We start from the raw sequence: 12,185 nt of genomic DNA, 5'->3' as shown, positions 1-12,185 counted from the left end.
AAATAGCTAATGAGGTGAATGATTATTAGTAAATAAATCAATGATATTAATAGTGAGTTTAAATAAATAAATAAATTGAAGTTTACATTTATTATATTAATTATTAGATTGTATATGGCCATTAACATATAATTTTTTATTTAAATCTTTATTATTGATGGATTTTATTAGATTAATTTTACTTTCAATTTTTTCTTTTAATCTTGCTTTGCTTGAGTTGAAATCCTCGCTTTGCCACTAGTTGACGTGGTTAACAGTTATATTTTTTTTTTCCGAAGAAATTAACAGTGATATTTAAATATAAATATTGATGCAATCTAAGATGCCATATGACCTTAAACAAAAACAAACAAAAAAAATTTAAAAACCTCTTGCCCATTTAAAACTCACATGTAAGCACGGGAGGTAAGTGAATTAGGATCTGACATCTGCAATAACATCCTGGATCAATTTTCAGCATTTTATATATGCATAACTTAACATATATTTAACACCCTTGGCTTGATTTAGATTTAAGAGGAAGCATGCTCTCCAATGCTGGTTTATAGACAATGATCATTGTTATACGGAAAGTAATCCCATTGCTTTGGAGAACTAGAACCGCATGTATTTGGTTGTTTTTATTTTTTTGGTAAGTAATTAGAACCGCATGCTCTTACATGAAACCTGATTTTCCAATTATTTCAGAACTTATTAAAGGATGTACGGCACTTAGTCTTTCTCAGGACTACCAATCAAATAGAACATTTAGTACTCTGGAGCATATAACCAACTTCTAATCAGACATTGTTGACATCAATAACAGATATGCTCAAATAGACATTAATTGCAAATTGCAATGTACTCAAAACTCCTTATTCAGATAATAATATGCAGAGAAATGGGGTAGTTTTTGAGATACAAATACAGGAACAGGAACTTACGCATGCCCCATGATAATGAATACTTCTCTCTACCTCTGGACTCTTTATTGACTTGATCAGACATTGTGTTGGCACATTCTAAAGTAAAATTTCAATTGCAGATCAGATATTTAGGAATTTAGCATGCCAATGTGGTCAATGGCATTTAAAACTTCTTGATAAAGTCATATATGTGCGTGTTGATCTCCTCTGGCTTTTCTTGGTTGATAAAGTGAGCTACTCCTTCCATCACAACTACATCTTGCAAATCTGGCACATCCTTCTTGAAGGCACTACTGTGAATATATTCCTTGGTACCTGGCATATGGTAGACGATGTCTAAGTCACCCACAATGAACTTTGCAGGTACTTTGATTTGTAATCCATTCCATGGTGCTGTGAGCTCCCAGTTTCTGGAAAATAAAGAGTAGTAATGCTTTAATGTCTCAAGCAAATAGATTCTCTCATATTAGCTAATCCCAAACTAAAAACTGCTGCAATGGAAGTTTTAATTTTGTGCTAAGTATTGCTTAAGAATGTGTTATAGTGGTCTACTGCTTTATAATAGCCATGTACTAGCTAACACAAACAGTACTTGTTCGAAAGTCAATAAAAAGAAGCATGAAACCTACAGGTCAAAAGCTCGATAGTAGTTCAATCCTCCAGTGAAGCCTTTCTGGTTGAATTTGTTCGCGTAATAATTAACATCTTCTTCTGACAACCATGAGACCAAGGTATCTGGAGTTTTCAATCCTCTAAATCCTACTTCTTTGGGTATGAATACAAGCTCTGGACCAAAAGCTGAAAACAACTTCTTCATTAGAATTGGAGTATCCACACAAGCAAAATCCTTTTCAGCTTCTCCAGGTTCCTGCAGCAGAGTTTAGCAATTTCATGGGAAGATGAAGAACAATAACAAGAAAACTATGGACTACTATTAACACAAACAAAACTTGAGAGTAAATTTCACAAAATTAGGAGAAGGTTTACAATAATTAATCACCATCCATCGAAGTTTGACCAATATTGAGCTTTACCAAAGAAAATTAAAGAGACAAATACTAGGTTTGGATTCAAATTTATGATTTAAAATTAAGTGAAGTATAACTGTCTCTATGTTAATGTAACAGTGTTCAAATCTGTTCATGAATCTTATCAATAAATTGAACTTTTTCATATTTCATTCAAGTCTTTTAAACTAAGAACTAAAATCCGATTTCTTAATATTCAATTAATTGAGAGCGTTACAGAATTACCTGAAACCTGCAAAAGTAATAATCATCACCTAATAAAGCTCTCAAGGAATCCACAGGCTTCATCGCTGGGTTCCTGCGTAAATATGGCACGCTCAAGTTGACCAATGCTTTGACCCGGTCTGGCCTGAACATGCAAAAGTTCCAGGCCATCACAGCTCCCCAGTCATGGCCGACCAAGAAGACTTGGTCGATACCCAGATGATCAAGAAGGCCAACAAGGTCACCGACAATGTGGAAAGAGGTGTAGGAGGCGGCGGAGGGCGGCGCGTCAGTGTCACCGAAGCCACGGAGGTCAGGGGCTATGCAACGGTAGCCATGGGAGGATAGGGAGAGAAGCTGGTGGCGCCATGAGTACCAGAGCTCAGGGAAGCCGTGGAGGAAGAGGATCACTGGGCCTGTCCCTATTGACGCTATGTGCATGTTGATGCCATTGGTGGCCACTGTTGTGTGCTCTATCTTCTCCATCTTTGATATCTCTCTTGTACTTGCTTGTTCCATTTTGTGCAACTAGACACTAGGGTAGTGGTGTGGATTAATTTGCTTTCATTGCTAACTAACATTGCCAGCCTGTACCATATCAAAAATTAAAAATAAAAAACAAGTTTGTATATTATGCCTTATTGCCTTTTTTTTTTTTTTTTTTTTTTTTCCTTGTAATTTACAGGTTCTACCCAAGTCACTTATTTTATTTAGAGTAATACTACAGATAGAAATTATTTTACAAATTGTTGATGTGTCAAATTTTTATTGGTTGTAAAATAGTTTGTGACTTTAATATTTTATTTTTACATTTCATTTTATTTAAAGTACTTTCAAGAGAAAATTATCAATAGAAATTAGATAAGTTATTTCCAAATAAACATATGCCTATAAAAGTCCAAAGGAAAAATATTTTCATACAGTCATTTTACAATATCTACAATTGATGTCTTGGTATATATAGTACATTTTATAAGGCCAAATGAAAATGTCCAAATTTTTTTTTTTTTTTTTTTTTTGAGAAAACGAAAATGTCCAAATTTAAAACATAAAAATCAATGTGAAAAAAGTATACGTGACTGTATCATTTGCCCAAAGGCTAAGATATTGGCAGAGTCCTTTACAGAGCTGCAGGATTTTCCTTATGTTTGGATTGGAGCTCTTGTTTTTCTCTCCTCTTCTTGTTTTGTTTTTGCTCATTGCGCTGTTATCTGTTTTCTCTTCTCTGTTGTTTATGCCGTTTTGCATCTTTTGTTGTACTTAGGAAACCTCAGCAAAGAAGCAAGAAACATGGATGGTTTTATAGAATTATAGGAGAATAAGTTGGAGGTTTCTGTAAAATATGATAATTTAAGAATTTTTTTGGCTATTGCCCCTTGTAAAACTATACTAGGAAATGTGAACTAGTGGAAAACGTTTTTAGAAATTGACAGTAACACAGTCGGTTTATTTAGAATAGGACAAGGATTTGCTGCATAATATTTTTTTTTTGGAGAAACTCTATACAAGGTTAGGTGGCAAAGAATTAGAGTGTCACTTGTCCTAGAAGGGTCATGTGCATTGTTTTGGGTTTATTTCCGTTAGCTTAACGTCTCTCTCCCTCTCTGTGTGTCAAATCTCAAATGGCAAAAGGATTATTAGGCATTACAATATTTTTACTGTAATGCAGCCATTTCTAATCTATAGGGGGTAAGATTGGGTTATTAAAGCCCCAGTTATTATAGAGGACTTAATTGAGATTGGCATTGGGAAATTGTGCTTTGAACTCGAGTCTGCCTCTGACATCTTGCTTAATCTTTGCCAAGATCTGTTCCTCAGTCAGGATTGGGCTATTATGGATTATAGCTTTCCTTTGGTGCCAAAGATAATAGATTGGGCCCCCCAAAGTAAGCATGCAAATGGAAGTTCTTAGCTCCAGCCCTTTAAGATTTTTAACAGCCCATTCCATCACAACCCCAATCAATCTTGACATTTGAAACCAGGCACAGACTCGTGACATGTATTCATATCCTCTTTGCAAATGAACATGCAAAGAAGGGATGGCTTCTGCACTCATTACATCCTATGCATAACACAAAAAGTATCACCTGTATAGCCCCATTGGGACAATCTGTCCCTAGTAGCCAGCTTATTTCTAATCACTAACCACCCAATAAGAGCATGCCTTGGGATTGTTAGATTAAACAATAAAAGCTTCCACCATTCTACAATCTCAGCCTTTTATCTAATGCAACAGAATACCTACGAGAAATAGAACACATCTGCCTCAAGATGCAAGAAACAAAACACATTTGCTTCTGAAAGAAAAACCCACATCCACGAGTGGTTCCTTGAATCCACAAGGATTCCTTGAATCTTATTGGAATCTTAAATTTTTCAGGAGGATCAATTGCGTGCATTCATTTATTCCTCATTTCCTCGTATAGTTTGGTAAAGGAGTAAAGACACAAGGTTCAAAAGATGTAAAGGGGTAAAGGACTTCACAGTATTATACCTTTATTTGTTTATTTGGGAAGATAACACAGCCTACGGGACAGTCAGACAGATATCATGGAAACTCTGAACAAGATAAAAAGCAGGCAAGTAGAGCCTATGAGGCCAAAGCACCAGAAAGACTTTTTCAACACCATGAAACATTTTTACTCCAAAATCAGAGATGGAGCTACCACCCCTAACAACTAGTCCATGGATTTAGCATCAGCTGCGTATCAATACATATAGGAATTTAGCATGCTGGTGTGGCTAAAGGAAAATCAAAACTTCTTGATAAAGTCATATATGTGTGCACTGATCTCCTCTGGCTTTTCTTGGTTTATGAAGTGAGCTGCTCCTTCCATGACAACTACTTCTTGCAAAAATGGCACATCTCTACTGAAGCCACCTTTGTGTATGTATTCTTGGACACCAGGGATATGGTAGGTGATGTCTAGGTCACCCACAATAAACTTCACTGGCACTTTGATTTGTGCATTAGTCCACGGTGCTGTGAGCTCCCAGGTTCTGCAAGAAGAATACAAAAGTAGAAAAATGCCTTGTTTATAGCACCCTTTTCCAAATAACATAGCAAGGTTTTAATGCATTATACAATTCAACTCTCACATGCTTAATGTCCCAAAACTTGCATCTGGTAATGTTTCAAATGATTGAGAAAATATTTGTGCCAAGGGCCAATTGCTTTGTTGAAATAAACAAAATTATGTAATGCCAAAATGTTGAAATTAGTCATATTAAATGAGCATGAGAATTAATGTCATCTCCAAATAGCTTCAGCAATGAGGCTAGTTAATTATAAGCTCAGAACTTTTTTTTCTCTTTTTTTTTTCTGTCATAAATTTTTCTGCACAGAAAATAACAAATTTCTTAGAACACCAGAAGAAAGTTTGACATGCAAATAGCAGGCATAGAAGATGATCTTTTATTTGTAGATTTATTACCTGATAAAAAAGTAATTGCTGGAATTAAATCATTTGCAACTCTTATAGCAGCCATATTTTAAACCTACTAAATACTATTTCAATAAAGAAGTAAAAGAAACATACAGATCCAAAGCTCGATAATAGTTCAGTCCTCCAGTGAAGCCTCTATTGTCAAATTTGCTGACAAAATAATTGACATCTTCTTCAGACAGCCAAGCTGGCAAGGTGGTAGTAGGGGAAGTTCTGAATCCTCCTTTAGGTATACAAGGTGGACGTGGACTGCGAGAAGTAAGAAATCTCCTTATTATTCTTGCAGTTCCTGCATGAGCAAACTCTTCTTCAATCTCCCCAGGTTCCTACAGAACAATTTAACACTGCTTATAATATTGATGAACTTAAATCATTTGAGAAATACGAACTCAAGTGAATGGTGAACCATACAGCACTTAGAAGATGAAACTTTAAACATCATGGTACAGAAGAAACATACTCCTAACATGATTTAAAAATAAAATTTCATTACTTTAGAGATATATAAATGGATTAAGATATTACATCCTTTAGATTGAACATATTTATTAGACTTATTCATTAATAAAGAACCAGTCCAAGCAACTTTGTCCAAATAGTTTTTTAAGAAAAAATTTCTTACTAATCAAAAAATTTTCTAACAAAAATATTGTTAAGCATCATCAAAGAAATTCCATGTGGTTGGAATCATTTTGTTCTGTTATAGCATCTGGCCCAGAAGCATCCTTTCTGGGAAACAGTATATGGGAGCATCCTGCCAGGTATATGCAATTCCAATATCCCAACCCCACATGAACTTGATCATCTCTCATAAACCAGAGACAGAACAAGGTAACCTCCATAGAAGACATTGATAGTGTGACATGTAAATGGTGATCTCTAACCATGCCAAAGTTGGGATATTATCTTGTCCAAATCACAAGTTTTCATCTCTCTACAAGTTTATTGTTGGTATATCGGTTACTGTGAACAAAAAGAAATGAAAAATTATCTTTACATTGAAAAGATTAAGCACCCCAAGGACACCAATCATGAAAAGAATTACTACTATGTTGTATAAGTATGACTAGTACTCAAACTGACAGGTAAATATTTCTAAATTGCTGAAGCTTCTTGGACATGAAAATCAAATACAACTGTTTGAAAGAGGAAATAAACTATCTATGATGTGTTTTATCAAAATTTATAGGTTCTGATAAATTTATACATTAATCACAGAGTTTATGTAACTACTTAAACTTCCAATACAGAGGACCTCTTACACAATCTTGCAGTGCAAACTACACTTATATTTATTTATTCCAATTGTGTTTAGGTCAAGTTGAATGCTTTGATCAATTGTTGGGTGAGGCCCAAGTGGAGCAGTTCCATAATTAATTTTAGGGAGATGGTATCTCAAAATTAATCGCTCAATTCTCATGACTTCTACCCCATTTAGGACTTGACCACTTACACGAGTATACTCAACAAATAGAACTGTCCATAATAGATTGTCAGCTAAAAATGCCCAAAATTTGGTAACTTAAAGCAGTAAATGTCTCCAAAAAGCTTCTCAGTAAGGAAATGAGGGATATAGTTTAAGTAAAAGTATTATTTTTCTAAATTCTAAGTCAAAATGAAACCCAAATGCATCTACAAACAGGGAGATACATACCATTGGTACAAGGTGATTAATGACTTAACCTTCATGCCTAACTAGATTTCCTCAATTTTATGGGCTATAATCAAGGTGGTCTTCACTATAATTGAATGTTGAGTAACCTAAACTAGTTCATCAATACTCAAAAGATGGTGAATAACTGCATATGGTTGTGGTTAGTACATCCCCACATGCATCTCATCTCTAATTGCTCAGTGCGATCCTATTAGAAAACAGGAAACTTAACCCACGATCTATGGGATATGAACAACAGAAAAGCTCAACGCACATAAATTATGTGGTTCATCCAAAACTAAGTCAACATTCACAGTGTTGCTGCACTTTTATTATGACCACTTTGAACTATAAGGATCATTGGCATATAGATGCCACCCTTTACTTGGGTCACTCGCATGTGAGAAATTACAATAAAAGGCTAGGACATTATCTAAAGTGTACTAAAATACCAGAAATTCCCCCAGCATATACAACACAGTAGATGGAGGCTCCACACAGATCCCATTAGATCTCTCCCATTAAAGCCTAGGCCTAACGAATAAATCGAACAAGGAACACTATAATTTTACAGGCATGCTATAGAAAAACTAAGGACCCCAACGAACAAAACAGCACAGTTACTCTAAATATCACCAACATAAAAATCACTAGTGTCAATACAGCCCATAACTGCAATTAACAGCCTAAACTAACGAGAAATTTCAAAGCAAAAACATGCAGAAAAAACAACCAATTACTGGTAAAATCCACCAATAACAGACAATTAAACTTGAAGAAAACAATCTCCAAAGCAGAGAAGTTACCTACGGCTATAGCTAATGTACAAGAGAAAAACAATCATAACTCGTTCACAAAGGCAATTACTCCTCGACCCAAGTTGTATCATACAAAAGCAAACAAATTTCACAAGAAAAAGGAAAGAAATAACAAACTCAATTACCCAAACTAATCACAAAATGAAACGGAAATGTTGAATCACCTGAAACCTGCAGACATAGTAATCATCTCCAAACAAAGCTCTGAAACTCTCCAAAGGCTTTCTTATTGGGTTCCTAGGACGATACGCCAAGCTCATGTTGACCAAGGCCTTGACCCTGTCAGGCTTGAGCAAACAAAAATACCAGGCCATCACAGCCCCCCAGTCATGGCCAACTAAGAAAACCTGGTCAATACCCAGATGGTCAAGTAGGCCAACAAGGTCACCGACGATGTGGAGCGCGGTGTAGGAGGCGGCGGAGGGCGGCGCGTCAGTGTCACCGAAGCCACGGAGGTCAGGGGCGATGCAACGGTAGCCAAGGGAAGAGAGGGAGAGAAGCTGGTGGCGCCATGAGTACCAGAGCTCAGGGAAGCCATGGAGGAAGAGAACCACTGGACCTGTCCCTATTGAAGCTATGTGCATGTTGATGCCATTGGTGGGCACTATTGTGTGCTCTATCTTCTCCATCTTTGATATTTCTCTCTCTAACTTCTTGTTGACTACTATATACGTATTAATAGGTTTTTTTTTTTTTTTTTATGAACGATAATTATAGATAGATAGTATATATTTGTGGAGGTATAAATATAGTATAAGTGTTCGGTGGATTTGATTTTTCTGGCTCTCAAGTCGAAGCCCAATCGTTGTGTTTCAAGGTTGGCGACAGAACAGAAATATTATTGTACTTTGCTATCATGGGATTGGCTGTTTGGTCGTAGCCGACTCGTAGATGAGTTGATCTTACCTACTTTTATTGTATAAAAAAAAATGTCATTGTTTTTTCATTGCTTTTAGAATATAGGCTATATAGCACGGATTTGATATTTCCTGTAATATGTGAGATTTGTTATTTCCTAATTTTACACAAGTGATGGAATTTAATTAGTGTGTGAAAATAAATAGTATAGTAATATCACATTATTATATTTTTAAAATGAAAATGTTAACTAATGCCCTTAAAGTATTGATTTAAGAATTACTTTTAAAAATATTTTATTGAGAAAATGATAAAATAATAAATATTGTTAAAATCTTTTTATATTTCGTATAAAAGTTGTATTTGTACTTTATTATTATAGTTTATTAACAATTGTTTTAAATGGTTCGATTAATAAAATTTTTTTCTAAAAAAAAACTTATAAATTTTCACTTATAAAAAATGTGTTGAATAAATATTCTCTCAGACTAGGAGAGATTATGGGTTTAAGATAGAGATAAGGTTCCGTATGTGATAAAAAAATTAGTAGGATGTTCTAAAAATCTTAAACGCCCACATGGAATTAATTGATCCTAATAAATTTAGATTCAGAATATTCATAAAATCTTGCCCACGTGCTGTTTTTAGTTTTTTTTTTTTTATTAGCCTTTTGTATTTTGCTTTTTGTTTTGAGTGTTGACTAGTTACTGAATTTTCTGTCGTACCTACGGTAATACTAATATCTTCTTCTTCTGATCAAAATATATATATATATATATATATATCTTCTTCTTTTTTTTGCTGAATTAATACTAATATCTTTTTGATTGAATGAAACTTTTATTCAATATAAAACCAAAATAACTCCTGGCTATATGTGATTTGTCTCCTTCTCTATTTTCTCTTGCAAATTTTTCTCTTTTCCTTAGCGGTCAAAAGCACTTTTCGTGCACAGTATCAAGATTTTTATTCTAAGTTTCTTTCTAACCAAATTGGGTTGGAGTCCATGCGAGGCCAACGGGGTTTTTTAAAGAAGAGCTTGGGTTTGGAAGAAGAGAAAAAAGAATAGTGGGAATAAGAAGAGTACTGGGCCTGGGTAGAGGAATAGGAGTACTGGACAAGCCTCATCTCTATTCTCATAGAGAGAGAGAAAGAGAAAGAAAGGACAGGCTGGTGTTGCTCTCTTCTTGCTGAGCTGTGTGTACTATCTCAACCAAAAATATCACTCACTCCCCTCTCACCCTGGCCTGTACATGTACATCTGCTCTCTCTCTCTCTCTCAGGACCAGAATGCCATTTCAAATTTTTTTAGATTTTGCCTTTCCTTGCGTCCTGTGGGATGAACAAATGGAACCGTCAACTAAGTTAAAGGTGTGATGTAGATCAAACCTTGGGAAATGGAAGCCTTGGGGAAATAAAATAAATAAATAAATAAAAGGTAAAGTCGATGTCCTATCCAAACGTGATGCTGCTGTGGAGTGGCAGGTGAATGGATGGAATAAAAAGAAAAAGATTTTAAATTTGTATTGGGTTAGAAATAGGAAGATTACGTCCATCATATTTTTACAATAAATTTTAAATAGTGGATTGTTATTAATTGTTATTGTTGAAATAAAAAAGTAATCTCAATAATATGTTTAAATTTGAGCCAACTTATAATTTGTTGTAAAAATATTATAGACGTAGATATTTTAGATTAGAAATTAACGTAATGATATTTTTATAATATTTATACAATAATTCTTGTATTAGATTAATATTTAAAGTAATATTAATTTCCTAAATGAATTAGACTATTTTAGTTAATTTTTCTATTTTTTTTATTAATTTAATGTTTTTATATATATTGAAAATAATTATTAAATTAATTATGGCGTCATCATGGTTCGATCCCGGTTCGAACTCGGTTCAACTTTAAAAACTTTGAATTTTTTTTTTTACGGTTCAATGAACGGTCTGAATCTGAAAACCTTGCAAATAATAGTAATTAAGTTGCACATTATTTAGAGTGGATCCGATACAATTGGACAGTTGCTTAGTGATCTAAATGGGGGTCTGGCCCAGTCTGGCCCCTTATGTTGTTGGTTCCAGATTTACCAGCCTTCTTGTTCAATTTCAAGCCCTGTTAGGCCCAGCTTGACCGGAAGAGGCTATGTTACACTCATATATGTTGTGGCTATTGAAAGTGTAGGCCTGAACCCAGTCCAGCATGGTTTAGACGAGCTCAATAGTTGGACCAGACAGAGCCTATTAACTCGGCCAATGCTCCATAGCTACCTTTAAGAAGAGCCCAGGCTCTCAATTTTCATTACAGATGCGGCCCAAAAAGAAATTTTCGATTGGAAATAACATGCAATGCAGGCATACGAATTACAAAGTTGAGGGATTTTCATTTAGCTTTTTAACTTTTATATATATACTAGTTAGGGCAGCATATGTAAGGCACGTGATTGCCATAGAAAAAAAGTACTGTAGTAATTAAGATCAATTCTAGATTTCATTTGTATTACAAAACAAAGATATGAATCATTTGATTTTTAAAATATATAGAGATTTACATTAATTAAAAGATACATTAATTTTAAGAATTTTGATAATTATGTCGTAAAAAGTTAATCTCATTCGTTTAAGAATTTTGATCAACTACAAAGTTAGGGTAGCTATTTAACATATAAATATTTATTTAACTATAATAGTTTTTTAGTACCTACTTGCTAACGACAATATATCTATTCTCTAAAAACTTCTAAGAATGATAAAAAATATCATTATCTTCCAACAATAAACAACTAAGTTTTGCAAAGAAATTAAAAAAAAAAAAAAAAAAAAAAAAAAAAAAGATAACAAAAGGCTTGTGTCATCGAATATCATCATTTTAACTTTCTAAGAATTTCTATCATTTAAAACTCAAAATACGTAAAGAAAATTTTTAGAATGTTAAAATTTAGCAAGAGTAATTTAGACATTATACAATAAAATATTTTAAGAATCATAAGTTTTCATTAGGATTTAACTGAAAGAATAACAATATGACATATTTGCTCTTTTCCAAAATATTAAGGGAAAAATTGCTTGATTTTAAAGTTTAAGGAAGAATTATAAACTACCCCAAACATAAAGGATGAAAAATGTTTTTTTCCTAAGTTTTTGTTTTTGTTTTTGTGTGCAAAACTATGTGTTTTTACTTAAAATAGTGTGTAAACAAAATTATACAAAAAGTCAACCCAAGAAAATTGTATATGGAATTGTGAATTTTGGCTCAACAAAGTTGA

At 33.9% G+C, this 12,185-nt stretch overlaps 2 protein-coding genes across 2 annotated transcripts; both read right to left on the bottom strand.

The window, feature by feature from the left end:
- Positions 1 to 808: 808 nt before the first annotated feature.
- On the bottom strand, positions 809 to 2,690 carry LOC126710414 (uncharacterized). Its single transcript, XM_050410858.1, has 3 exons — positions 2,159 to 2,690; positions 1,535 to 1,773; positions 809 to 1,315 (listed from the first exon to the last, which is right to left on the bottom strand). The coding sequence occupies exons 1-3, from the start codon at positions 2,654 to 2,656 to the stop codon at positions 1,069 to 1,071; spliced, it is 984 nt and encodes a 327-aa protein (XP_050266815.1). The 5' UTR covers positions 2,657 to 2,690; the 3' UTR covers positions 809 to 1,068.
- Positions 2,691 to 4,600: 1,910 nt separating this feature from the next.
- On the bottom strand, positions 4,601 to 8,742 carry LOC126710416 (uncharacterized). Its single transcript, XM_050410860.1, has 3 exons — positions 8,220 to 8,742; positions 5,677 to 5,909; positions 4,601 to 5,137 (listed from the first exon to the last, which is right to left on the bottom strand). The coding sequence occupies exons 1-3, from the start codon at positions 8,682 to 8,684 to the stop codon at positions 4,891 to 4,893; spliced, it is 945 nt and encodes a 314-aa protein (XP_050266817.1). The 5' UTR covers positions 8,685 to 8,742; the 3' UTR covers positions 4,601 to 4,890.
- Between the last annotated feature and the right edge of the window lie 3,443 nt (positions 8,743 to 12,185).

This window comes from Quercus robur, chromosome 12 (assembly GCF_932294415.1).
Source record: "Quercus robur chromosome 12, dhQueRobu3.1, whole genome shotgun sequence".
Taxonomy (NCBI): Eukaryota; Viridiplantae; Streptophyta; class Magnoliopsida; order Fagales; family Fagaceae; genus Quercus; species Quercus robur.
Note: the sequence above shows the minus strand (reverse complement) of the source record. Positions and strands in the feature narration are given on the sequence as shown.